The 27,011-nt window shown below is 48.1% G+C and overlaps 10 protein-coding genes across 10 annotated transcripts; 4 read left to right on the forward strand and 6 right to left on the reverse strand.

The window, feature by feature from the left end:
- Positions 1–5: 5 nt before the first annotated feature.
- On the reverse strand, positions 6–746 carry MCYG_05022 (conserved hypothetical protein; the record flags this gene model as incomplete). The annotated part of the gene is made up of 1 exon (XM_002847239.1): positions 6–746. The coding sequence occupies one exon, from the start codon at positions 744–746 to the stop codon at positions 6–8; it is 741 nt and encodes a 246-aa protein (XP_002847285.1).
- Positions 747–1,706: 960 nt separating this feature from the next.
- Positions 1,707–3,671, reverse strand: MCYG_05023 (uncharacterized protein; the record flags this gene model as incomplete). Its single annotated transcript, XM_002847240.1, has 3 exons — positions 1,707–1,810; positions 1,872–2,206; positions 2,260–3,671. The coding sequence occupies 3 exons, from the start codon at positions 3,669–3,671 to the stop codon at positions 1,707–1,709; spliced, it is 1,851 nt and encodes a 616-aa protein (XP_002847286.1).
- Positions 3,672–4,548: 877 nt separating this feature from the next.
- On the forward strand, positions 4,549–6,706 carry MCYG_05024 (uncharacterized protein; the record flags this gene model as incomplete). Its single annotated transcript, XM_002847241.1, has 7 exons — positions 4,549–4,807; positions 4,843–5,021; positions 5,063–5,198; positions 5,252–5,778; positions 5,830–6,432; positions 6,458–6,577; positions 6,605–6,706. The coding sequence occupies 7 exons, from the start codon at positions 4,549–4,551 to the stop codon at positions 6,704–6,706; spliced, it is 1,926 nt and encodes a 641-aa protein (XP_002847287.1).
- Positions 6,707–7,548: 842 nt separating this feature from the next.
- Positions 7,549–10,246, forward strand: MCYG_05025 (conserved hypothetical protein; the record flags this gene model as incomplete). The annotated part of the gene is made up of 3 exons (XM_002847242.1): positions 7,549–7,555; positions 7,588–8,300; positions 8,363–10,246. The coding sequence occupies 3 exons, from the start codon at positions 7,549–7,551 to the stop codon at positions 10,244–10,246; spliced, it is 2,604 nt and encodes an 867-aa protein (XP_002847288.1).
- An 812-nt stretch (positions 10,247–11,058) lies between these two features.
- Positions 11,059–12,072, reverse strand: MCYG_05026 (U1 snRNP-associated protein Usp106; the record flags this gene model as incomplete). The annotated part of the gene is made up of 3 exons (XM_002847243.1): positions 11,059–11,565; positions 11,633–11,964; positions 12,030–12,072. 3 exons carry the CDS (start codon positions 12,070–12,072, stop codon positions 11,059–11,061), a joined length of 882 nt encoding a protein of 293 aa, XP_002847289.1.
- Positions 12,073–12,409: 337 nt separating this feature from the next.
- MCYG_05027 (GPI transamidase component GPI16) lies at positions 12,410–14,334 on the forward strand (the record flags this gene model as incomplete). Its single annotated transcript, XM_002847244.1, has 3 exons — positions 12,410–12,771; positions 12,831–13,231; positions 13,313–14,334. 3 exons carry the CDS (start codon positions 12,410–12,412, stop codon positions 14,332–14,334), a joined length of 1,785 nt encoding a protein of 594 aa, XP_002847290.1.
- A 278-nt stretch (positions 14,335–14,612) lies between these two features.
- Positions 14,613–15,941, reverse strand: MCYG_05028 (conserved hypothetical protein; the record flags this gene model as incomplete). The annotated part of the gene is made up of 2 exons (XM_002847245.1): positions 14,613–15,311; positions 15,378–15,941. The coding sequence occupies 2 exons, from the start codon at positions 15,939–15,941 to the stop codon at positions 14,613–14,615; spliced, it is 1,263 nt and encodes a 420-aa protein (XP_002847291.1).
- A 669-nt stretch (positions 15,942–16,610) lies between these two features.
- On the reverse strand, positions 16,611–22,811 carry MCYG_05029 (E3 ubiquitin-protein ligase UPL3; the record flags this gene model as incomplete). The annotated part of the gene is made up of 8 exons (XM_002847246.1): positions 16,611–16,807; positions 16,874–17,023; positions 17,104–19,584; positions 19,646–21,302; positions 21,363–21,994; positions 22,055–22,149; positions 22,242–22,493; positions 22,702–22,811. The coding sequence occupies 8 exons, from the start codon at positions 22,809–22,811 to the stop codon at positions 16,611–16,613; spliced, it is 5,574 nt and encodes a 1,857-aa protein (XP_002847292.1).
- A 683-nt stretch (positions 22,812–23,494) lies between these two features.
- MCYG_05030 (conserved hypothetical protein) lies at positions 23,495–24,601 on the forward strand (the record flags this gene model as incomplete). The annotated part of the gene is made up of 6 exons (XM_002847247.1): positions 23,495–23,585; positions 23,653–23,666; positions 23,744–23,820; positions 23,900–24,199; positions 24,246–24,397; positions 24,456–24,601. The coding sequence occupies 6 exons, from the start codon at positions 23,495–23,497 to the stop codon at positions 24,599–24,601; spliced, it is 780 nt and encodes a 259-aa protein (XP_002847293.1).
- A 440-nt stretch (positions 24,602–25,041) lies between these two features.
- On the reverse strand, positions 25,042–26,221 carry MCYG_05031 (conserved hypothetical protein; the record flags this gene model as incomplete). Its single annotated transcript, XM_002847248.1, has 3 exons — positions 25,042–25,445; positions 25,511–25,975; positions 26,026–26,221. 3 exons carry the CDS (start codon positions 26,219–26,221, stop codon positions 25,042–25,044), a joined length of 1,065 nt encoding a protein of 354 aa, XP_002847294.1.
- Between the last annotated feature and the right edge of the window lie 790 nt (positions 26,222–27,011).

The following is a 27,011-nucleotide window of genomic DNA, read 5'->3' on the forward strand; positions in this document are numbered from 1 at the left end:
TCGTCTCATCTGAACGCCCAATCGTCCCAGCCTTCTTCATCATCGTCATATTCACTATCTTCATCATTTCCTTCACCATCAGCTTTCGATTTATTTTCCGGCATATCATCTACTTCTGCACTGTAGACTGCCTGGCTATCCTCTTCTCGTTTGCGACGGATCTCATCCCGCATCTGTTTCAGCCGTTTGACACGCCGGTCTAGCTCTTCCATCTCGTCAAATTCTTCCTCCAGAAATCTAGTAGCGTCCTCACGGTCCCCGAGCAAGGCAGCCTCTCGGTTCTTTGTCAGAGATTCACGATCCTGACGCTCTCGTGAGTCTAGTTCGGCCGCAGATACAGGGGCAGCAGATATGGTCACAGTGCTATTTGAGGTGGTAGGCGGCGGCTGCTGCCTAGAAGGCTGAGCAACCTCCCGCTCGAAGGCAGCCCACTCGTTTTCGTCAACTTCTTGATTGGTGGATATTGCAGGCCGTCCCTCTAAATCTATCTCAGGTTGAGTCTCCACTGACTCTGTGTCAAGTTCTGTGTTGCGGGTAGGAGGTGGTGATTTGGTGGTAGCTGCTATTTCTATGGAATCATCGGCTGCGGATTCGTTTTCAATTGACGTGTTGTCCTCTGTAAACGGCCTGGCTTTTTTCCGTGCTGGCTCTAGGGCTGAGCCATGTCTGCGTTTTTTGGCAGTTTTCGAGCTTGGTAGGTGTCGTGATGCGAGTTCGTTTCGGAGGAGTTCCCGTACATCTACCATGTTGACTGACGATAGCCTCCAATTAGAGCAAGATAGTTATCCAAGTCGTATGCTGCCGTCTTGATATCCGGACAATAGGTATTAGGCCTTCCCTATGAAATGCTAGAGTTATCAAAGTCGCGTCTATCGCGCTTGCAGCTCCTTCGTTCGATAAGTCACGTGTAGAGCTAACATCTCTCGAATTATAGTTTATCCTGATATTATCATTGGATGAGCCAGATCCCATTATATTGGTTCTCATTGGGCAATTGGCTGTTATGTCTGTTGCTTCCCTTTAATTAGTCAATATTTGACAATTTATGAATCCAAAGATCTCCATACACATATTTCTCAGGCATATTATATATTGTCAGGATTGCCATTCGGCCAAAAAGGTGAGCTAGCACTAATTGACGGCGGAGAGACTAGTTATATTTGACAATTAGTTAAGGGAGATCATAGCAAGTCAATAACCAGCTTCGCCTCTCGTAGAAACAAGTGAGACATCCTCTCAGGGAAAACTGAAGGGAAATGAAGTACCAAAGCTAAGCATAGTGTATGGGGCAATGAAACATATGTAGACAAGCTTAGGATGAGATTGAGATATTAAATGATTGGCCTGTAATCTGGAGAGAGCAATAACAAGTTAAGACGAAACTAAGTCTGAAAAAAACAGTTACTATTCCAAAGGCCCATTAATAGTAACCCATGGACGGCGGAATTTCTCATCTTACGTCACTAGTTAGTCCCACCATAAATTCCATCACTGTTTTGTCTCAACCCATCCTCCATTTGTTGACATTATACTCTTAAAAAATTACACTACGGGTAAAGATATATAGAATCCATATGTGCAGAGTAGAAACAAAAAAAAGGAATACAGTGATATATATGAGGCTATCAATCTGGACTGTTGTGTATGTAGCATAACATCTGCGCGTATAACTTCGTGACTATAAAGAAAATCGTAATCTCATGATATTACCTGTGTCGGCGAAAAACTATTCCAGCCGTAAACCCGACAGCTAGGCCAACCAGGCCTGCCATGATGGCCTTGTTCTCCAGGCCTATATTATACCATGCTGCTATTTGGAGGTCAGTTAGCTAGTTGCAAAGGGCTAAAGACTGGTAGAACAAATGACATACCATTTGGGGCCCCAACGGATTCAGGTTTTGATGTGTCTAGAGATGTTTTGCGGGAGTGCAAGGCTGACCGGGAGCGAAGGCCAGATCTTTGGTTGCCGGGGCCTAGCGTCGTTCTCAGCTCAGGGTCGATGTTCAGGCAAAGGTCGATCTTAATATTAACATCATTCTTTGCGCGTTTGACGTGGCTTGCACGTCTGCGTTTTGCTCGGGCGTGGTAATTAGCCTCGTCTCCAGGTCTCATTGTCTCTTCCTCGTTTTTCCAGAATTCATCTCGGTCAGAAGCCAGCGACCTTTCGGCGCGTCTGGGGATAGACGTATGTTTATATGATCTGGCACTGGATATTAATTAACTAAGAAAAGCAACACGGGTACTTGATGTTGTACATACCTCGCTCGAGCGTATTTTGAGTGTATTGGGCGTCTTTCTCGTGGGGTGAAAGTGAATCCACCAGACGAGCTTTCTTCAGAAGACTGAACAGACGATGAGTAGGGAGGAGACGTAGGAATCCCCATCCGTCTCCTCTCCTCCCTCTCCCGGCGGTCGTATTCAGATATGGTAATAACACTTGGTTCATTGGGATCTATAGCGGCAACACGAATACCAGGCCCATGGAATTCTTCATAGATGGCTTCATCATCCATCGTAACTTCTGTGGGTGACTTGCGGCCACGACGCGACTGATACTCTGTTTCCGTGACATCGCTTTCCTCCATCCACTTGGGTGAGAGGCCTGTAGCATAAGTCGGTTCCTCAGTGCGAGGAATTTCTTCAATGTCACTCTCTTTCCCTTCCTCCTTGGGTGCCAGCTCTATTACTCTCTCTGTCGGCCATAGAAGAGGAGTAGACACGCCTCCTTGGGTATTCTTCTTCGCTTGTGTAGTAGACGTAGCTTCAGTCTCGTCTGGCTCTACCGTGGGTTGCAAATCGGGGGTAGACCCATAGATGATCGAACAGGGTGGTGACGGCGAGCAAGGAGGAGGCGTAGCGATCCCTTTTGCCCGCCTCTTTTCTCTCTTTCGTCGGGCAGATTCAGAAAGAGTGACAAAATCTTCTGGATTCGGAGGAGAAATAGTAAGAACCTCCCCACTGAGTGTAACAATCGTTGCTTGCTTCTCCAATCCATATTCTGAGAACTCCTCAGTGGCGCGTGCGGACTTAGCGGGAAGCTGGGTGTCTTCTCTCTCACGCTCATCATCGTCTGGTGGAGGTACTTTACGCTCTTCAAACACCCAGGGAGCTGATCCAAACTCATCTTCACTGAGCGAAGTGTCGGTCTCAGACAGCTCCTCTCCTCGCGCCACCTTCATTGCCTGATACTTCGCTCGCCTCTCTTTCCTCAGTTGTCTGCGTCGTGGATCTTCTGCTGGCAATCCCTGCGCCAGACGTCGCTTACGAGATTCCATCCGATCCTGTTTTAGCTTCTCCCGTGATCTGACCCCCATTTCCTTATAATCATCCAGACATTCCTGATATCCTATAGCTGGTGCGGCATATCCGGAGTCATCAGCAGGATACCGCAGTCCGAATAGCTCGCAGCGAGGGGATAGTTCCTCCACGTCGTCTTCGTCCTCCATGTTATCATGGATCTGGTGGCCTTCGAGGATGGTTTCTTGGTTCAGTGCGTTATCGTGTTGCTTGATGCATTCGATAGATAGGGGGCCAGGGATTATACCACACTGAGCTGATTCATCGCCAGGCCGGCTGGGTGTTTCGCCTGGCAACATGTCCACCGGAGCGTCAACAGGTATGTTTTCAAGAGAGTGACTGTCACCAACACTACCTCTGGAGTCTGATGGCATTTCTATAGAGCTCGCAGTCCAAGTTCTTTAAGGGTAGATAGGGTCTTCAATATATCCAACAATCGGAAGGATAGAGATAACTAGGGAATGTGAAGTAAAGATGAAAGAGCGAGAGGAAGAAGATAGAGAAAGAATATTTATGTATTCTTATGTGCTTGTCACTCATTGGGGGCCAAATGCCAATTTTAGGCAGAAGCAGGAGTTGATGCAGCTAAGCGCCGGCGCTACTTTTGTAACTGCATCCTGCACATTGAATCCCTGCGGCTCTAACATGGTTAATGTTAATAGAGGAAGGCGATAAGCCTGTCGACTTGGGTTCAGCGGTTACAATGTCAGGCCTAGAGGAAGTATCCAGGGTATGGTTGGTTGTTCACCAAAGAAACTATCAAACAGTTACTTTGCTGTGACTATTTTTAAAACTAACTAGTTAGTGGGCAAATCGTTCCGTCGTTTGATTTAGCGCCTAGGTTTAGCTGCCTCTATCACGCTCCACCCCTTAGGACTTGCGCAGTGATAAACCGAGTTCAGGACACTGTTTCATATTTAATTAAGCGCTGGAGTTATGCGCATGGAGATTGGTGTTCCAGACTCTGTTCGCCCTCTTAGCAGGGTGTTTCTGCCGGCAGCCCATGCTCCCTCCTATACCTTGCTTGCCTATAGAGGTATATTGTGATAGCTGGTGAAGTCTTGGAATGTAGGGGGAAAACGGTGGTAACTCCTCTCCTCCCTCCGTTTCCTAAGATTTAATGACGGCTGTCGGACGGGGTAATGGTTTGTCCCGAGAACCAACAGGTAGCGCGAGAACACCAGCGAAGCATCTGGAAAGTGGAAAAGACAGCTTCCAGGATATTTATTGCCGGGATAATAGAAAATTTTCATGCGGAAAATACGCCGCAGAGCCTTGAGGTATAGTACAACACGTTGGCAGCTCTGCTGCCTGCTTGAAGAACAAATGACTGGCTCCTGGCTCTCGAAATATCAACGGGTTGAGAACAGCAGCCGCCAGGGGAGACTGAGCGAGCTAGGGGAAGGGAGGACTAAAACTCTGAATGACTCAGTCCCCAGCTCGAGAGGTATTACTGACTGGCTCACAGCAAAGGAAACGCATGTAGGGCCAAGCAATCGAAGCCGGGTCTGCTAGGCTCTAGGGCACATTGAGAAAGATGTGAAGTAAACCACAATGAGCCAACCTGCGCTGGCTCTGATTATTCGGTGTTGCTATTCCCGAGGTATAAATGCCGTTCGAAAGCCCCCATTAATCCCATCAGAGATCCAATAACTTTAGCATCTCCTTTTCGTCTATCAGATTCCAATCCACAACAAACTTGCGCCAAATCATCTTTTACCTTTGCATACTCTTTCCGAAACGGTCACTTCTACCACTCCTATAGCGAAAAATGGGCGTGTATCTTGGCGACCACATCCTTTACCTTGTTCCTCGCAACGAGGATGCGGAAGAGGCAGTATATCTTATGTCCAATATCAATCGCGCCATAAATATCAGGGGTCCGGGAGGCCTGGAAGAAGGTGTATTGAGCCTGATTTTGAGCTTTGCGGTCCCCCCAAGGATACTCGTATAGGGTTTCTCTTTGGCAGAGAAATTGAAACCAATGATGTTATCCTTGACGGATATGGCGTTTCGAAGCACCATTTTTCTATCTCCTTCAACGATTCCACTGGTATACTCTTGGTTTACTGTATATCCTCCCGAGGTTTGACTGTTGGGGAAGAGGAACTTCAAATGGGCGATTATCAGGTCATCGAAGATAATGCTATTATCCACTGCGGAAAGCTCGTGTTTCAAGCGGTGTTTCCCGACCGTGGCTCATCCCAAGCGCACTATGCAAAACGTTTGGGCCACTATCTCGGTTCCAGCACCAAACGCCGCAACGTTACTGTGACTGGCGCATACGCAAACCCAGTCCAGCCTCATCAGCATATTGGGCAATATTTGGAGCTTGAGACCCGTAATAACGGGACATTTGTAGACACTTCTCTGTTCACAGATGATCAAACAGGAGGAATCTTCGATGTGAGGAAATATAGAAACAGTCAAGATATCCTGAAGATGAAAGAGCAAATTAGTACTCTTAAGCACCTTCGCCATGTAAGTTAGTAAAACTCTGCAATATTTGCGATGTGATCTAACGGTACATAGGAGAATATTGTGCAATACGTTGACTGCATCACCGATCAACAAGGCAATCTATGCGTGGTGACAGAACACATGCCGGAAGGGGACTTGAGCACTTTCAAGCCCTCAATGCTAAGCGATGTTGTTGAAATCCTGCGTCAGTGTCTGAATGGACTTGGTTGCATCCATGCCCATGACCTCGTGCATGGAGACATCAGACCGGACAATATTGCGCTACGATCAGCGTTCCCAATTGATGCAAAAATCTGCGGGTTTGGTTTGGCAGCAGACGGGCCCATAAAAAACGTGAAGATAGGAGCTAAGTTCTGGGCACCAGAAGTCTTGCTGAGATACGAAACCCCTGGCGCGGCAGTGGATATTTGGGCCCTTGGGGTGATCTTGTTACTCCTGTGCGATGTGTTTCCTCACCGTGAAGCGGAAGCCCTCACTAGATCACGCAAGAGGAACAGGGACGTAAACTATCAGCTAGCAATAGAGTATGCTTGCGATAGACTCCCTCCATCTCTTGCCCAGTTTGCACGAGGGATGCTCTCTCCCTTTCCAAATGAGCGCTGGACAGCTGACGAGTGCCTCGAGGAGCTCGGTAGGGTTCAAGTCGATGTCTCCGTGCTTCCGCCAATAAGTGTGTGAGCCGCACCATGTTGGGGAAAATACAGAATTCTGCGGGAACAGAGGATTCGAGCGGAGTAATGAGTCCCCAGTTGAGGCTTTAAACCAGCGGCGGAACGTGGGTGAGATATCTTCATCTTTGGTCGATATGTGCCTCTAAAGGGCGTAGAGCTATCATAGCCCATATAAATTGCAACAGGGGCATGTTGTTCTTGTATTTCTTGACTTGTTCATGCGTTTTTTTTTTTCTTTTTTTTTTTTGCCGCACTAATATTTTGTTTGCTGTGAGTGTTCTGTGATTTTATTATGTATATGGTTTCTCTGTCAAGTACCAGTATGTTGAATCAGTCTATGAATGTATTCAGTGATTTCATAACGCCTTACAAATAAAAACTGTCTATGATTCTTTTTCTTTATGATGTTGATATAAAAGAAGGTTTTCTGTACGTCGATTTAAAAGTAAAGTACATCACGTGATATACTAACCTCTTTCAGCTTTTTGTACGCCAACTTTTTTTTTTCTTTTCTAACAACATCGCAGCTTTTCGGCTTTTTCTGCTTCTTCTTCGCGCAAAATATTCATTTTCTTCCTTGTCATCGCTCCTTTGAATTTGTCTACAAGATACCATAGTCCAACTTGCCTTGGGCGCGTCTTTGGGTTTTTTTCTCTCTAGTTTTCGCAGACTACGGCCCAACCGCTGCCTTGTCAACATCGACAACTATTAGCCGACGCGGGTTTCTTTCCCCTCCTAAATAGCAGAGCAGAGGTCGCGCTACTTTCTGAACTTGGTTTGAGAAGGAGGACAGAGATATTATTACCATCTTCTCTAACGGCTGTTGAGTGTGGGAGTGGAGGCTGTTCCCACGAGAAAAGAATCACTCTGATCTACGCAGTATTACATTTGAAGGAGAAGTTCAGATATCAATTATCCGTCGCGTCTGCTATCATCAAAGACAAACCCTGTGTATAACCCTTAAGCACCTTCGATGCCTGTAGACAGAAAGGTTTCGTTGGGTTGCAAAAAGAATCGACAGTACTCGACGCTGAACTTCTAAGGATTGTAGTCTATCGGTTATTATCAGCTTTTGCTGTCGCCTTAACTTTATAATACCATGGCTGGTAAGCACTTGTATCCCATGCTGTACACTCAGTTTGTCCGGGGGCCATGGTGATGGCCCTGTCACTGAGAGTGACGAAGAGGCGACACTGTTATGAAACTGGAACTAACATGGTGATAGATGAACCTCGCCGCTCCGGACGGGCGACCAAAGGCCAACACAAGAACCTCGATATCGATCCTCCACAAAATAAACGGAAGAGCAAGGGCCAAGGGAAAGGCCAGAAGCAGAGTTCGAACGAACCTACACCACCGGTGTTAAACGAAGAAGATGAAATAATCCGGTGCATCTGCGGCGAGTACGAGGAGGAAGAAGATGTTGAACGGGATATGATATGCTGTGATAAATGTGCTGCCTGGCAACATAATGACTGCATGGGACTTGTTTTCCCAAAGGGAGAGGAACCTGCAGAATATTTTTGTGAGAGGTGCAAGCCTGAGAATCATCAGGAATTATTGGACAAGATAAGCAGGGGAGAAAAGCCATGGGAAGAAGCTGCCGTGAAAAGAGCGCGAGAGGCAGAGGAGAGAAAAACTCGTAAAAAGAAGGGCGGCAAACGGGGGAAGAAGGCTAGGCAGAGTGATGTTAAGTCGGAGCACGGTGATGCCCCAGCAGCACCCAAGGGCGATAAGCGATCTCCTCCGATGCAGCATAACATTGCCGTGGCTGTTTCTCCTCACTACGAGGACAGCAATGCTCAGAAACGAAAACATGAGGAACATGGGGATGGTGTTTCTCGCGAACCGGTAAGTATTCTTATACCCGCCACTTGGACCGGATAGCTTACCATATATACTCCCCCGCACAGGCTCCCAAACAGAAACTACAAAAGCTGTCCACAAGTTTGCCAGCTTCTCCCCAGGATGCTCGAAACTCGCCTGTGCAAGGTAGAAAGCAGAGCGCCGCTAGTCCAATGACGCCAAGTCAAGATATCAAATTGAAATCCCGTTCCGGATCTACAGCGGGCGTGGACCACCTTATAGTAGCCAGAAGAAGTGCTGCAACTGCCTTGGCCAAGTTGGTCACAGAAATTGCTGCATCGGCGGTTGCTGAGGGCACATTCACTATCCCTCCAGGCAAGACAAAAGAAGGCGTTGGTGAGAGTCTCGGGGAGGATATAGAAAACTGCATGTATAAGAATCTTTGTGGATCTTCCGGGGAGCCTAATGATGCCTATAAAACCCAACTGCGGACCATCCTATTCAATGTAAGGAAAAATCCTTCGTTACGTGATAGCCTGCTTGTAGGCCGTACAACGCCCGATTCTATATCAACAATGAGCACACAGAACATGGCGAGCCAAGAGCTCCGTGAGAAAGATGAGGAGATAAAAAGGGAGGCTGAGAGGCAACACACGATTATCCAGGAACAGGGACCTCGGATTAGACGTACTCATAAGGGAGAGGAGCTGGTAGAGGCTGATCCGCAAACCGTTGGGACTGAATCCGTGTTCTCTACTGCTCCGGCTCGTCGAGATACTGGCACTGAGAGCGAAGTTCAACCGACTATGAGCCCACGACATGTCAGCCCTACTTCACCACATGGTCAGCGATACTCGGACGGAACTTCTCGAGAAACGATTGGATCCTCTGGCGCTGACCCTAATCGCCGGACCTCATCCAACTTCAATATTGAGAATGTTTGGTCGAGCGTTCACTCCCCTGGCGCGTCTCATCCAGAACAGCAGTTTGGCTCTGCATCCTCATTCAATGAGCCTCCGCCTATCATTAACAAAGTCCAGGAGGATGCAGATATAGATAACCTTTTAAAAGATGAAGTCGACTCCCCGCCCTACTCGCCCAAGGACGTTCAGGGGGACGGGGACATCTGGCATGGTGCTGTGTCTATGAGTTCTGTGGCTGACTTTTATACCGCTGGTAAACATGTTGGCGGTGCTGACCTCAGCTCAAGAATCCCTTGGTCACAGCTTGTTCCTCCAACTATAACAGTCGATGGGCGAATTGATATCCAACTGGCTAGTAATTACCTCTGTGGGCTGAGATATAGCCATACCACAGATATTTCTGTAGTTGCTCTCGGGCAACCTCATGCAGCGAATGACGTCGCACAGTTCAACAGGTTGTTCGATTATTTCATGGACCGCAAAAGATATGGAGTGATTGGGAAGCATCCTCTTTCCGCCGTCAAGGATGCCTATCTTGTTCCAGTAGAGGCTGGACATAGCAAGAAGCCCGATTTTATCGAGCTCCTCGAGAACAATCAAGTCGAGGACCCGACGCCAACTCGACTACTGCTATTTGTTCTCGTTGTGAAAACTAACAATAGCCATTCTACTCCATCGCTTACTACACCTCAGGCTCCATCCCGCAATGCCGCCAGTCCTTTACCTACGGAAAATGAATACAACCCGATCGATCCTGCAGGGTTAGGCCTGGCTCAAGGGAAAGTCTCTATTCCAGAGACTAATGCCCAACAGGCACAGTTCAACAACGGTCAGACTTATATCTATCCACCTTTGCAGGACATAACTGGTCAACAAGCAGCCATCCAAGTGCTGGGGCCGCTAGCCTCGGCTCCTGCCATCCAGGAACTGTTGCGAAATATTCCACATGCAACCATCGAGCAGCTCAATGTCATTGCTGACATTCTTAGGAAGAATCCTCCTGCTGCCAATAGCTATCAGCTTTTGATGGGCGCGGTTATGCAAAAGAACGGCGCACAACCGGCCTAAGGAAAGAGTCTAGCTTTATTTGCTGTGCCCACCGTTTTCAAAGATTCTAGTGCTCTATATGGAATCAATACTCAAAAAGCCTAGAGTACGAACCCGGATCCTCCCCCCAAATCAAATCAGCAGCAATTTCGCTCGACCCGTTGAAAAAATCCTCATACTGATACTGTTTGGCGTTTTATGTTGAACATACCTACTATTCTTCGTCCTCTCCCAATGCTATGTCTTGATCAAGATATATTTATCCTATCGCTTTTATTTATGTACATATGTGTATCTTTGCCGTTATTCGTTTCATACCCCCAAAACCAACCAAACTACGTGCATTTCATCTTCTGGAGATTCTGAACGCAGGATACCTATCCATATCAAAGGTGGCGTATGGCGGTGGTTTATCATTCCTATCTGTCTTTCATGCGCTCTTTGCCTATCGGAGTGGTGTTTAATTTTCTACAAAATTGTGGTCCATCAGCTCCAGTTTCAGGTTTCCTGAGATGTTGTCTGCTGTTGCCTTAAGAGTGATACAAGCCTTTACAATTACCTCTATGTTAAAACATATTTAATCATCTCGATGTTTACCAGTTGGCCATTGCATTATTCCTTTGGTAGCGTATGCTTATCTTATATATGGTGTGGGTAACCAGCGCAAGCAGCACTATAGCTGGTATTTTTTAATAAGGCTGACGACGAAAAAAGCAATGTAATGTCAATTATTGTCCAGAAGAGACGGACTGGTATCAGCTAATTCTTGCAGAACCAAAAACCCAGCAACGCCGGCGCTATGCAGATGCCATGAAAGGAACCGGCGAGAGAAATCACCATCGGTTGTAACCACCACCGCCACCACCTTTCCGCCTGTGGCCACCTCCACTGCCTCTGTAGGAGCGACCGCCGTATCCGCCGCTGTCTCGGCCCCATCCACCATCGTCGAAGCTGGAATCACCGCGTACTGAGGGGCCGTCATCATGCCTAGAAGGCGGCTGTCCCTTCATCTCCTTTTGCAAGATGCCATATGTTTCTCTCATTTTTGCATATCCCAAGTGCATCTTGCCAAAGAAATGATCTGCGAGCCGCCGGTCGTTGTCCAATCGACTTAGGTAGGCTCCACAAACGTCGCAAACTTGCAACTTCTGGTGGCCTGAAGGGCCCGACGTATCCGCAAGTGCCTTGAGATCGCGTTCTAATGACTCCTTTTGGTGTTTCGCAGTCCGCACTTTGTAAAACTCATCAATAGCCGTAGCCACGGCACCAAGCTCACCAAGAATAGCAGTTTCCTCTAACCCGGTGTTGATTGTTTTGTTCAAGTCAGATATTTGCGATAGCTGTTAACGAAACATGGATTAGTTAAATAGGGCTAAAGGACATATTCCTAGGAATGCAGGTAGTTACCAGATGGTTAGTCTGTCGTATTTCATCAGGCGTTTTCTCCAGGCGACGTTGCGCCGAATCTATTCTCCGATTGCATTCATCGATGTATTTCTGCATATCTCTCAAGTAGTCATATTCGAACCCCCATTTAGCTTTATCATGTGATGATGCGGCATCGTACTCTGCCTTCAACCCTTCACTGTGAAGTTTTGGACACGGCCCAAGGTCTTGTTTGGTGTTGGTGAAGAGATCATGAGGACAGGTACCGGCCAGATAAGAACGGCAGACTTTGGGGTCAGTGATTGCAACCTGGGCATTTCTACCAGAACTGGGCCCTCCAATTAGCTGGTCAGCTTGAGAGACACGATATGTTAGTTCCCATATGATATATATTATACAGAGGTATGAAATCCCCTACCTCCCATGAGCTGCTCCAACAGCTTCCGCTGCTCTGCAGCCATCGTGCAAGCTGAACGCGCTAACTCTTACACTCTATAACCCTTAGAAGCGAGTAAATACAGCTGGTTTCGACGAGTTATGTCCACACTGAATCGCGGCAGCTGGATTATATCGTTGAATCGGCATCTTTTTCAATTATTTTTGCGCGAAGTCGAAAAAGAATAAAAGCTTAGGCTTTAGCCGCGTGGATTACATAAGCTGAGATTTAGACGCGCGTCTATCAACATCAACATAAGAAAAGAGCAAAAGAGAGGAATTCAAAGAAAAAGCGTGTGATGAGGAGAATGCAAACTTGCTGCAGCTGACGGCAGTTCTTTTTGGCTTCCTCGACATGCCGGGATGATGCGCATTCTGCTTTCTCTGCTCTGCACGCCTGTTGCTTCCGCAATTCTTACTACCGCCAACGCCGTCGACTATCATGAACAGCTTGTGCTGCATCCGCTGCCACCATCAAACCTGCTGGCATCCTTCAACTTCCGCAGCAATGAATCTAGTGCCGCATTTGAACAACAGAATTATCGCTATTTCCCTCGGTCTCTAGGGCAGATTCTTCAGCACGCGCATACAAAGGAATTGCACTTGCGATTCACCACCGGTAGATGGGACGCGGAGAACTGGGGAGAACGACCGTGGCATGGCTTCAAGGAGGGAGGTACTGGAGTAGAGCTTTGGGCCTGGATTGAGGCATTGGATGCGGATGCGTATGGAATATATCATTTCTTTGAAAGATAGGGGCTAACATCAGTGAGATCATATACAGTGCATTCGCGAAATGGATTTCACTCACGCAGTCACTCTCTGGATTGTTCTGTGCATCTATGAACTTCATCGACTCTACACGAACGACAACTCCCTCTCTCACCTTTAACCCTACGGGGAATCACTCTACGCCTACGGACAGTTTACATCTCCTTCACGGAACCCTACCAGGCGAAGTTGTATGCACGGAGAACCTGACCCCTTTTCTGAAACTTCTGCCTTGTAAGGGTAAGAGCGGCATATCTGGACTTTTTGATGGCCATAAGCTGTTTGACGCCTCATGGCAGAGCATGTCTGTTGACGTTCGCCCAACTTGTGTGAACAAGTCTGAAGACTGCCAAGTTGAAATTGAACAAACTGTCGATATGGTACTCGACCTGGATAGATCGAAACGAGCTAGAGGTAACCAATCATATTCTCTTTTCATTTATTACTACTATTACTATAGAAGTTACCCATCTTATATTAACCACTGTCCACCAGACAACCCCATCCCTCGCCCTGTACCTGCTGGGGACCTGATTTGCGATGAATCGAAACCTTATCACTCTGGTGATTTTTGTTATCCAATTGGAGCATCTCGCTCGCAGACATGGAGCATAGAAGATGTCTTTGGACGGATGATACCCTCTAGTTGCCCTCTTGGCCGAAATAACGCGCAGGTTGTCTGCATTAGGGTCCCTAACAGTATAGAGGTATTACCGAGCTCTGGTGCGCTTGAAACGCACACATCCGACGGAAGATCACGATGTTATGCACTACATCCCAGCCAACCTTTCAATTTGGTTGTTCCTGCGCAGCAGTCAACATCTAGTGAATCCCTGGAGGCGCCAGTAGTGCACTTGGAAAGGACCATCATAGGTCATGGACAAGAAAGGGGTGGTTTGAGATCCATCTTGACCAACCCTTCTAAGACTGATATTGTCGACTTTGTGTACTTTGAAACCTTACCCTGGTTCATGCGTCCGTTTTTGCACACTATGAAGACAAAGATAAGCCACAAGTCAGGGCCCTCGGTCGAAGTGCCGCCCACAAGCATTATTAAGGACGTCTTTTATCGGCCTGCTATCGACCGTCGCCGGGGAACACAGCTGGAACTGATCTTGTCTGTCCCGCCAGCCTCAACGGTAACCCTGATATATGAGTTCGAGAAGGCTATCCTTCGGTACACGGAATACCCACCGGATGCCAACCGGGGTTTCAATGTTGCCCCAGCGATTGTTCGTGTTCTGAATAAAAATGAAACGCTACCGTCCTCCCCTATCTATCTCCGCACAACGAACCTCCTCCTGCCCCTGCCAACGCCTGACTTTAGCATGCCGTATAATGTTATTATCCTGACAAGTACAGTCATTGCTCTGGCGTTCGGAAATATATTCAATATCATTATTCGTCGATTTGTCGCCATGGAGGAGGTCCCTCGCAAAAATATCAAAGCACTCGTAGTAGGGAAACTGGCCGCGCTCAAAAGCAAACTGGGGATTAAGTCTGATAAAGTAGCATAAAGAGCTTCATATTTACCGACAACGTTATTATAAAATACACAATGAACCGTCATTTAGTAGTAAACTTATTTGTTCGTACCGTAGGATTTTGTTCTTACTTGTTAGTCACTAGAGAAGCAGATATAACATAGCCATGGTTTAAGAATTGTCCATTAATTAGTGAGTATCAATAGGCGTAAGAATATGAATAACAAACCATCTATCCAAGCACTGTCATTCGCTATTTTTTATCATTCCAATAGAAGGCACATCAATCCTGGCGAGCGTTATTCATGAGCTTACCTTGCTGTACTCCTCTGGAGCTCTTCATTGATTTCCACTTGATCCGCCCATGTCCCCGAGGACTCAACAGGCGATAGTACACTATCCGGAGCTCGACTCCATGCAGTTGGGGTGGACTTGTCTCCTTTACCATGATCCACTTGCTTCCCTGTGCCGGGCAACGCAGGGAATTCATCCTGTGCCGGAATTTTTGGCTGCGATACAGGATTGGGTACTTCTGTATCTGTCTCGCCCGCCTGCCGACCTCTGCCAGCTCCTCTTCGCCCCTGACCTCGCCCTCCGCGGCCGCCTCGTCCTCGCCCCCGATCTCTAGACGCTAAGCTAGATGGGTTGTCCCGATCTCCTGCTGCTAGAGCCAGAGCTGTAGTTCGCCCATCGTTTGCTATGCTGCCGTGAGCGCCTCTGCGATATGCAAAATTCCCCCGGCTGTGTTCAGAAAAGGAGTCTAGCGACTTCTCAGCATCCCACTCGCGGCCTGTCTGTGAATTGAGTTTTCTCTGTCGATTCTTTTCTCGTTCACTAAGCATTACTCGGCGGTTCTGCTGTTCCTCCAGTCTCTTTGCGAGGGCTATCTTCTCGCGCTCCTGGAAAGACGCCTCGTCTGCTTCAGCGCGTGCATGAGCGGCAGCCTTTTTAGCAGCGGTAAGTTTAGCAGCGGCCATACGTTCTGACAGTTCTTCCTCAGTCAGCTTTGGCTATTGCAGCAGTCGAGAGTTAGCAGCGGTAACTGTCATACACTGAATTGAATGTCAGCGGCCTACCTTTCTCAATCCTCCCGTTCTACTGCGGTCGCCTCGCACGGCGGGAACCTTTTGCGCAGCAGGCTCTTTGGATTGCTCTCCGTCAGCAACGGCATCTTCGTTACTATCACCGGCTTTATTTTCTCTCTCAGCTTCAGCTGGCGATTCTTCATCATGCTGCTTCACCTGGGGAGAAGCCTCAGCATCCGCGGCCTGCTGCTCGACTAGGACAGGGTGCGCCGCAGGTTGCTCTCCGGGTTTATCTGATGTTCCAGTAGTAGTAGTAGTAGTAGTAATAGTATTATCGGGCTTCAGTCTGCGTGAGAATCCGTTCCCCCTTCCTCTTGCTCGACTGTTGCCAATTCGTTTGCGGGGATGCGACGGCGCCGCGTCTTGTTGCTGCGCCTGTTCCTGCGCTGGAGGGCTCTGGGGGCCTGCTGGTGCCTCTCTCGGCGGTACAGAGGGATAAGACTCAGCTTCAGGCTCACGAACTGGCTCATCGACTGGCTGAGGCTGTGATGCTACGGGTACCACATCGTCATCGAAGAGGTCGTCTACTCCACGGGTTTGCGCGAACTCGTCCATGGCTGCGGGGGTTTTGAGCGACAGGAAACAGGCAGAGAGGATCGAAAAGGGAGCGTATGGCCTGCGGCAAGGCTTAAGAGTGGAATCAACTATCACAAAGAAAAGTAGTTGTACTGATTTTGATGTTGATAACTATTCGTATAACTAACTAGTAGAGAACGGAGTTACCCGCAAAAGTCGCCCACGCGGGATAAGATAATAAAAGAGCCGCAAGCAACTCTCTAATAACCAAACTAGCAACTTCACTATCAATAGTAACGGATTTATTATTAATGAATCGCTACCTAATGGCCCGGATTGACGTGTATAATAGTAAAAACGCACCTAAATTAGTGTAAACCTCTGGCCTTTGCATTACTAAAGGTACAAAGAGAAGAAGGGGAAGAAAAATCATTCATGTTTTAGTTGAAACGCCGTTTGCCACCATGTCATTTCGATGTTCATATCAATTTCAAATGCATATCACTTCGTGTCGACCCATCCCATTCAATCCATTTTGTTCAGAGGTAGTATGGTCATTTTCCGTAATCCTTGGTGCGATAAGGTCTAATCAAAAGAGGGAAGGGGGGGGATCATTAAAGGGTCGTCATTCGGCGGAGACGAAAGAGCTGTGTTTTGGGGAGGAAGGATAAGATGGGTAGAGGAATGGTGGAAGGAAGGTGAAGACGCCTAGGAAAGGTGGAATGCGCCTTGTCCCTCGCGCATCGCTATGCTGAGTTTGTCGAGGAGGACTTCCGCAGAGGAGTAGTCTGGCAGTTTCAAGTAGTTCACGCAGGTCATGACACTGGGGAGGTAGTCATCTGGGGTGTACGGCGGTTCGCTAGGGCGACATACAACTGTAAACATTGGCGTGAGTCCCTTGAATCCTGTGTGAAAATCGCAGGGGTCAGTTTGTGTCTCATAGAAAGGCCAGGTTAGGTGGCAAGACTTACCCCCAATGGGAAGTTTGGGGCTGCCGGTGACGAATTGCAAGAATTCACGGCGCTGCTGAAGTGTGAACTCGCTCAGTGTTGCAAGCAGGTTTCGAACACTTCTACTGTCCATATTGAATCCGTGGTCGGCTTTAATAGAATCCATGAGAGCTGATAGTGCAAGGGTCAGTGACATCCGTGGGGCATAAACATGTTGCATGTAGGCGGAGAAAGATGGGGGGAGAACTTACTCTCGATTGACCAGTCTTCGTCAACCTGTCCAAAGAGCATTACCAGCTCCTCTGGTGTAAATGTTTTCAATGATGAATATAAAAACACTTGCGAGAAGCCAGCGGCGAACGCATCTAGCTGTGGCTTTACTCCGCTAACAAGTGTCATATCGATAACTTTTTTGATGTATAACTCAACATTTGACATGGTGATGAGTGTGTTATGGCCATCTGGCATAAGCTTTATGTTAGGATACCCAGGCAGAGTGAAATAAAGGCCTAGATCAGCAAGTTTGGTATCATCAACTTCACACTGCTCCATTGCTTCAGTGATTTCATCTGCTGACAGCGAGGGGTCCGCTTTAATTGCAGCTGCTTTATCGGCAAATCTCTTCAAGAACATCAATGAATGTGCGAGCTCAGGGTCGACCCGTTTCACAGAGCCTATAGACGGTGGCTGCTTCGCGTACACACCTCGACCGGCACTAAAGAATAAAGGATTGAATCCAATATCAATGATGCGTGAATCCAACATTGAACGGGCAACAAATTTGCCTAGTGCTTTAAAGTATTGCAATTGCTTTTTCCCGGCTTCCTGATTAGTTTGTTCGTGGCTCATAGGCGCTGGGAAGAGCCCCAGTTTATTGTTGACATATTCTCCATCATCGTTGGTATCTGAATCCCTCCAAAGCTTAAGCTTTCGTTTGGAAAACTCCTTGGAGACGGTTGAGTAGAACTCAAGGGTCGGGCCCAGCCCAGTTCCAACCTCTTCGAAATATTCGATTTCCAGGACACTTGGAGAAGAGCCGTATAGTTCGAGGACCTTCATGGCAGAATCTAGGATGCGTGTCCGGGAAATCCGTACCTTTTGTCTCTGTAATCGGCCGGTATAGGCGCGGTCGTCTCTGCGACGTTCGCGCTGACCATCATCATTTGACTGTGACCCTTGCCAGCGCACCATGGACCTAGCGTAGCCAAAAGACGTAGACTGTAGGAAAACATGACGGGTCTCAAATGGGAAGAGAAAGGCAAAATGCCGTCCTAGATCCTCACTCCAGCTAGGCAAGCAACTGCTCGCCACTATCAATGGTTCCTCCAGCTGTCGGTTCAGCTTAGCAGTAAGTTTTGTGTTGATGAACTGTGAAGGAGGCTCAGGTGTTAGCCCTACCAGCCCGTTACCATTTGCCAATTCATCATCTGATTGAGAGTTAAGATGGTGTAAAGCTCGAAGGAGCCGAAGGATAGACGCAGTTGTAGGGGTATTATTTAGTGATTCCGGCATATCTGTCTCGTTAACAATAGTTGAGAGACTGGATGAGGTAGGAGTAAGCGTTGATGGCTCTGGAGGTTGTGGCCCTTGAGCTCGTTTGAACTGGACAGTGTGGACCGTTGACCAAACGTTTCTTGCAGGGGAACCATCTTTGCTGCCATGGTCTCCTTGGACTGCACGATAGATAGTAGTGTCGTTTGTGATAGTTTTCCCATTCAAGCTGAACTCAATATGCCAGTCTTGTGGCATGGCCAGCATTGCAGCAGCATAGGACGTAAAGGACCGACCAGCCAGAGAAAGAGACCGACCAAAAGATTGGGGGCTTGATCTGGCAAGGGAAGAGGATGACGACTTTGCTACTGGTGTGGATTGGGATGGAGTGGAAACTCTTGTACCATCCTCCTTCCTCGCAGTCACTTTACCGGAGGAAGCGACCTCCATGTTAACGGCAGAGGGGTCCGGGGCTTCATCTTCAGATAAATCATCATCAATATCATCTACAATGGTGTCAAGAGCGTCTCCTTCGTCGTCTTCCTCTTCATCATCACTAAGGTGTGTTTCGTCAGCGCATTCCAAAGGACCATCTGTATCGTCACTTTCCATGGGCGGCGGTGGAGGCTGATGCCTAGCCGAGCGTCTTCGTCCTGTTCCTTCTTGCTGAGCTTCACTTGTGTCTTCTCGTAGGGTTGAAGGACGAGCTGGTCTCCCTTTGTTTGTACCCCTGGAGCTAGCTCCGTTAGAGTTGTCGTGCGCAGTTGGAAGTCGATAAGAAGGGAAATCGGACAAATGCGGCGAGCCCGTGTCGCTTCCCCGACTAGTTGATTCTGGGTCCTGAAGATTAGCCCCAGGAGGAAGATGAGGAAAAGCAACGTCACGATGCCGAGAATTGCGTGGACGCTCTGAGAGGCAAATCCGCGGACGAAGATAGTCATCCAACGTTTTGAAGTTGGCAATAGCATGAATAGAAACCATCATGTTCCTGTACGGTTTTGGGATATTCGAGCCTTCCTCAGCTACTAATCGGAGCCGGATCTGTTTGGATAGCATCGACAAAGTACTTCTATTGTCAAATGCATTATGGTGGACTGTCACAACTTCAAAATTCTCGGTTCGACTGAGTAAGTCTTGAAGTTTATGAATGAAGGCACCAAAAGCAGTTGTATGTTCAGCTCCGGATTTTATCGCCAGATGGGGACACTTAAATGCTTTTAAAAAGTCCGCACCTGCTCGATCTATGAAATAAGCAAAGCATTAGTAGGATGAACAAAATATTTTGTACCACGAATTACATACCCTTTGAACCCTCCATGACATCAACAAGAACGCGAATGATGCCGGAATTCAAGAGTTCATAGCTGGTGATACTATCAAGAGTGTTTCCATCAAAGTACCGCGCAAGCTCACAAAAGAGGCTGTAGCCCTGGCTCAATTGAGTAGGATCCTTATAACAAGCTTCGATCTTGGTAGTCAGTTCGCGCAGAGTCGCCAGTACTACTTCCGCCTTTTCATGCATACCAGTAACCTTGCTCTCTTCGTAGAATTGGAGGAAATGTTTTGCGCCGGTTACAATGAGATCCTGGAGGGTGATGTCAAGTGGTTGAGATGGAGGATGAACGATGGAGGATGATTCACTGTCCGAGGCATCGTCATGATCATGTGCAGGATTCTCTGGTTCATCCGGATAATCACCATTGAAATCATCTTCATCATTGCTTTCATCCTCATGGTCCTGTACTTCGTTCGGAATGTCATTTTCATGGCCACTATCCTGATCCTGCTCATAGTCCATATTATCGTCATGGGCTCGATGGCCTGGTTCTAGCATTATATCAGACTTTGTCACACCCGAATTCCCAGCTTTGCCCGACACCGGCGCATTGGCTAACTGCTTGATTTCTGTTATGACACCTTCGCGATGGAATTGATATTGGTAAATTTCTCTCAGTCGTTCGAATAAAAGCTCAGCACACTGCAATGCGAGTGCAACGAGGGATACATGGTCTCTTTGAGACAGTATGCCAGCCAGAAACGAAGCATATGGTATGGACCTAAGAGCTTCTTCAATGATGGCGACATCAAGGGCCTGGACCATTTTCAATTGAGCCAACAGAACCTTTTGCCTTACCCTTAAGTTTACCGTGCTACAGTAGACATCCGTAAGAGTAGGCAATAGAATCGTAGTGAACCGTTTAATTTCGGGTTGGCACTGCTTCAGCAGCTCCAGTCGCTTTTCACCCATAGCTTTGATTTTGGGAGTAGTCGAAAGTGGTAGAGCACCGCCACAGAGGGTTGATCGGAGCTGATCGTCTAAAAGAACAATGGACCCTTTTGATACAGCGGGAAGTACCTCGTAGACGACGTTTAGTGTCTCATACACCTGTTCTCGTGGGCGGTGGATCAAAGCTTGCATGATATGCACGCTATCAGACTTGATTGACCCAGACCCATCATCTGAGGGTGGTGATACTCCCGTAAGGATTTGATACAGAGTATCTACAATGTTCATTTTCAGGAGCTCAACAGATAGAGATGGGCTTGATTTGCAGATGATTCCTAGGATGCGGAGGAAGTAGGTGTGAATGTGTGGGCCGATCAGGTTTGCGGTGCCTGGGAGGAGCAATCGAAGGACGGCTCGTAGCAGATCCGGCTTGATTAATTCCTCCAATTGCTCCGGCTTGTACTTGAAGCTTTCAACCACGCGGCAAACACACAGGCAGCCCTGCTCCACAACTTTTTGGTCGCTACTAGAGAGGACATTTAGTAGTATCGGCATGACATCCTTCACGACGGGGAAAGAATCTTGCGGCACGTTGCGGCAACAGTTGGCAGCTGTCGTGACAGCAGTACGTTGGGTGCTAGTGGGGAAGAAATCGAGATATGTGAGACAGGCTGTGAGTCCGCCCTCTCGAACAATCGAAGCTGGGAAGTCCACAGATATCTTTGACAGGGTCTATAGATGGGCTTTGGTTAGCATACTATTGCATGTATACACAGATGCGGTATAACGTACGCTTAAAGCCTGCTCGGCTAAGTCGATGAATTGTATATCCAGCAGCTTTTGGCAGAGAATCGGGACCGCTCCGCCCTGGACCACATTGACGACAGAGCCCCGAATCGCCTCCATCATATTTGCTAGACATCGGCAAGCTAGCAGCATTATTTCTGGGTTTTCTTCTCCGAATTCATTAGGTTGCATCAGATTTACGAGTTCGTGCACATATGGTTCTGGGGAGAAGTGACCAGCGAGGTTGTCCTCGTTCGAAACTAAAAGAAGGTCTGATAGTTCTTGCAATGCAATTAGCTGAACCGACGGGTCTTCCTTTGTCTTCAAGTTCGAAAGAATACCTCTGAGGCGGGAAGACATGCCCGACATCATACCGCTGAGGGCACGGAGTGTACTCTGCAAACCAAAGGGGCTTCCTGCTCCAAAGATGCCACTACGAAACGGGTCATGTTCTTCCTCCTCGGCAGTGTCCATTTGGCTAGGTTCTTCATGGCTATCGCTAGCTGGCGATAGATCCTCGTCTTCCTTGTGATCTGCCTTGTCCTTGTCATCATCGTTCCCGTCCTTCATTTCGACATCGTCATCTCGTTTTCCTCGCTTTCTCTGCCGACGTGGCGGAGAAACGTGCTGCGAGACGTCTTAAAAAGAGATATGTAAATGTAAGCACAGTGGATTCCAAGATAGATATAGCCACATACCTCTTGTAGTCTTTCTATTTCGACTAGAACGGGTCTTTGATGATGAGGATGAAGCGGGGACGGGTTTTGACCGTTCTCCCGGCGCTCCTGGCGATCTGTTCATCTCTGATATTAGAATGTGTGCCTGATTTTTTCTTTCTTTCTTTTTCTTAAAGAAAAGAGTGTAATGATAGATCGAAGTGCATACCTTGACTGAGGCATGGCCGTAGGCTGGCGAGTACTATGTCGAGTGGCAGGCTGGCGAGCAGAAGGTGACAGTTTGGGGCGCTTAGACCGAGATGAGGAGGGTGACTGAGGTACTTCAGGTTCTCCCCGAGCTATATCACGCCGGGAAGGGGCCTTTCGTTTCCGAGCTTGAGAGGGCGGATTTGATGACGGAGCCGGCTCTGACGGACTGGCAGAATTGCCGGCAGCAAGCCTGGCGGCGGATCGAGTAACTCTAGAGTCCATGGTGTAAGTGTGTTTTGTTCTTCTTTTCCTGTAGTTTTTTCTCTTTCTGCGGACTGGTGATAAGATTATGGGGAAGAGCTGAGATAAAGTGAGAAGGCAAGCCTGAAGAAGGAAAAGAGAAGAAGGATAAAGACAACATCAAACTGGTGAAGAAGAAGACTGGCGATCTCCCTTTGGAGGCGTGAGGCGGAAATTACCTGGGAGATGAGGCCTGGCCGAGCGAGCGTGAAGCCTCCGCAGCAGCAGCCTTTTTCTCAACGGGCTGTCCGGACTGGTCGAGGGAAGAGAGAGCACTTCGCTTGGCCATAAGTAAGTCACACACACAGCTCACCCGTCAACCCGCCATCCGCAGCTGTGAGACTGGGAGGAGGAGGAAGAGGAAGAGGTGTAGTAGTAGTGATGGGAGCTATTATACTATGACTCGGTCTGCTCAGACGGAGCGGCACATCGCAGGCCTGGCCGACTAGAGCAGAAAAGGGAGCGATGGGAGATACTTATGAGCGAGTAACCAGACTCGCTCTCGCTGCTTAATCCGTGAGAAGCTGGTTCGATGTCGATGTTTGGGGTCGATGTTGGACTTGAAGGTTGAAGTTTCGAAGAAAAAAGGCGAAAAGTGACAAAAACGCCAAGACCACATCATCATCATCGATGCGGCCTGAAGTAAAAGATACTTATTTTTTGCGGGCATTCCCACTATAAAAGAAGTATCTGATACTTGACGCCGCATTTCCCCTCAGACGCCAATATTCTCGCTGTTTATAGAGATAAGTTACTGTATTATTGACTTACGGATGTCTATAGATGTGTTTATGCTTATATAGATGTCTATACAGATGCAGTTTTGCGGGTGTTGCTTATAGAACTCCTTGTCTGACCGTTGATCGTTGCACTTTTACTATTAACTACCAACTAGTTACCACCACTACAAACCACCTGCTCTAATACAACTTCAACTACTATAACAACCTACCATCATTGACTGCCGTAGCCATGGGATCCATTGACTCTCTCCCGGCCATGAAGACCAATCCGAAGGTCATCTTTTTTACCGACTTTGACGGCACCATCACATTGCAGGATAGTACGCTTCATGGAACCCTCGAGATGGAAGATGGGGATGCGAGTCTAACTGCGGATGCCGCTCACAGGCAACGATCACCTAGTATGGATATCTATACTTGCCTCTTCTTCGTATTCTTTCTCTTCTTCTCTTCGTTAACTAGCTCGCTGACTCTGCAGACTGACCACCTCGGGTTTGGGGCCGGCGAACGAAGTGCAAGAAACACTGCTATTCTGGAGGGCAAGATCACTTTCCGGTATTTTTCTCTCTTGTTTCGACTTCTACTGCCCAGATATAGAGGTTGCAGGAGCCTATTTGTTGACAGCGGTCTGTAGAGATGGCTTCCGTGAAATGCTGGACAGTATCGATGCTCCCTATGACGAATGTATCAACTTTTTATGCCAGAGGGTCACTCTCGATCCTCATTTTACCGAATTCTACAACTGGGCCAAGGATAACAATGTTCCCGTTGTCGTTCTGTCATCCGGGATGGTTCCCATAATCCGCGCTCTCTTAGTGAAGCTACTCGGCCACGAACCGGAGAACATCCAGATCGTTGCCAACCAGGTCGCCAGCAGAGATGGAAAAGATATCAACTCCAAGGGCGGCTGGCAGATTGCTTTTCACGACGACAGGTGTGTTGTCTTACCCCATTGTTCTTTACTCATGCTAACATCAAAGCAGCCACTTTGGCCACGACAAGTCCTTGGAGATTCGTCCATACGCCGCCATACCCAAGTCAGATCGCCCGATCCTCCTCTACGCCGGAGATGGCGTGTCTGATATCTCCGCTGCCCGCCAGACAGACCTGCTATTTGCCAAAAAGGGACACGGTATGCTTCTGTCACCAATTGAATTGAAATTAAAAGGAAAGATTAACCCATGTTACAGACCTTACCATCATCTGCAAACGGGATAACATCCCGTATACCACGTTTGAAGACTGGTCTACCATTCTGTCCACTACCAGAGATCTTCTCGAAGGCAAGACCACGCTAGACGATGTTATCTCCGCACAGAAACGCGATAGCAACTAAAGGAACACCATTTCTCTCTATGCTGTATTTCCTTACGTACGGTTGGTATAACGATTGGACGACATGATCATATAGTGATACACGGGACATACGTGACATCTATATTTATACATAAGACGAGACAAGCCTAGATATAGAACACCTTTAAAATAGAATGACAAAACAATGCACGTTGCTTACTGATACCTTCGAATAATAACAGTCGAATATTACCGTTCCTTTTATTATTCCTTTTTGCTGTTATTACCTGGTGTACTGTCTCGCAAATCGTTGTATCCGCCCTCACAACGTGAGCGTGGATATCCATCCTTGAGCAGCAGCAGCGAATGGATAACAGAGAACAATCTAAGTGCCTTGGCTTCTCGGCTTGAGCGCTATATTCTTCAGGAATACGATATATCCTGTCCGTAATATTCACCTCTTTTATCGTTTCCATCATGCTAAGGCAAACTTCTTGCTCCTTCTAAGGCCAACACCGAGCCTGATATATAGTCCGCCATTTCTAGACCATCCGACAGCTGCTCGCACTCTGCCAGCATCAGGTCCATGGATGGAATGGCACACTTCGAATGGCTGTAGAAAAAGGTGCTGGTCCTCTGAGCGGCCGGGAAATACATACCGTGACGAAAGCGGTATGTGAAGTCTTCAAGGCTGAGGCCCGTATACGGCGGCTTTGGGCAGTCTGGCAAGATGTTGAACGCGCGCAAGCGCTTTGTCAAGGCTCCTACCATCAGCGCGTCGCATTCGAAGTTGCAGTGCTCGTTCTCCAGATAGTCGTCGAGATGGTCAAGGAGCGCAGAGATTATCCGCCCGAGAGCCTCCTCTCGACGGCTATTGATTGCATCTACATCGTTGCGTCTGTTAGTTAGTAGGCCGTAGTTGAACAATCAGGAGGAGGCAGATGCTTACCCACAACCAAGGACGGCACCGGTAGCTCACCGAAGAGTAAGGTGCCTCGACCCTGTCGCAGTACTAGTCGAGTGACTCTCTTGAACTCCTCCGGCTTGTTAAACACCCAGCAGATGCACGTCCAGAAGGGGACCTCGTCCGTATAACATTCGGGAATGGCGGGCTTCAGATTATTAAACCAGAAGCCCGCAAATACCTCGATACGCTCATGCAGCTCATATTTGTCCACAAGTATAGCAAGCTGGGTGAACGTCTGGAGGTCCACCTCCAGCGGCACCTGGCGTAGATGGCCGTGGATGATGTTCAGTATTATAAGAAAGGCATCGGGGTCATCGTCAGGGAGAGAGATCTTGACGCTGCCCGCCGCGCGCAGGACACGGCTCTCCCCAAATCCATGCTGCAGCATCGCACGAAAGACGGCCGAGGCGAGGATCAAATGCCTTGATGAAACACATACCGTGATCTCTGTGGGAAGGTTAGTTGTGACCCTACCAGCAGCATCTATATAAAGTCACCTTCTTCACAAGGACCAACGTTCGCAGTCTCGCATGGTGCTCTGGGCTCTCCGCACTCTGACTCGTCGCTGTACTGGACGTATCGGGTCATCAAGAGACTGACCTCTCCGTCTGGGTCGAGGCGGTGCACTTCTCTGCCAGAGCTCTTTGACCTGACTGCACGGCGAGGCGGAGATAGTGTCCTAAGCAGCGGCATATTCAACAGGGAGACAGATATCTTATAAAAACCCTCTTCGACGGGAAGTCAAGCCATCAGAGATCTCATCTATATATGCATATACGCATATTTATAGGCCATCCACAGCTCCTTGGGAACAATCACCCGTCCGTGTGACGGGTAGCCGTCGCAACCTGGGCGTCGCTCCCCTTGTTCCGACGTATAGATGAGCACGGAGCCTTAAAGCATAGCCAGCTGCAACCTCTGACCCTTCGGTCGATGGCCTTGGAAATTGGGATTCCCAACAAGGCCAATTGTTAGCCGCAGGGCCCCAGCCAGGCAGCTTTCAGTCTGCCAGTTAAGTACATAGTAAGTTACCCCCTGACACAGGCTAATGCGCCTAGGGACGCCACCGATGAAAGCGCGCATTCTGGCCACATCCTGGATGTGTGACAAGGGACTTGTCATGGTTACAATGACTGCTTCGACTGAGTGCGCCGTATCCAGCTCATATCAGCTGTTTATTATAAACCAACCAGTTAATTAACTAGCTGGCTCTTCCCGCATGTTGCCTTGCTCCTTGATTAATGGAGAGAGAGCACTCAGTAACTACCCCTAACGCCGACCGACTTGTTTGCTATGCCATGCCATGCATCCCAGAAAGATCCTGTCTTTGTCCAACTATGGGTCACGGAAGCTGCGGAGAGCCGGCCAGTTAACATCCCAGCTTGAATGCCCAAGATGTTGGTTGTACAAGAGTGATGTTGGGCATTTTCTGACTCAGGTCGAGCGTATGTTAAGCTGCTATATCCCGAGACCTCCTGATACT

This window comes from Microsporum canis, genomic scaffold, assembly GCF_000151145.1.
Source record: "Microsporum canis CBS 113480 supercont1.4 genomic scaffold, whole genome shotgun sequence".
In the NCBI taxonomy this organism is placed as follows: Eukaryota; Fungi; Ascomycota; class Eurotiomycetes; order Onygenales; family Arthrodermataceae; genus Microsporum; species Microsporum canis.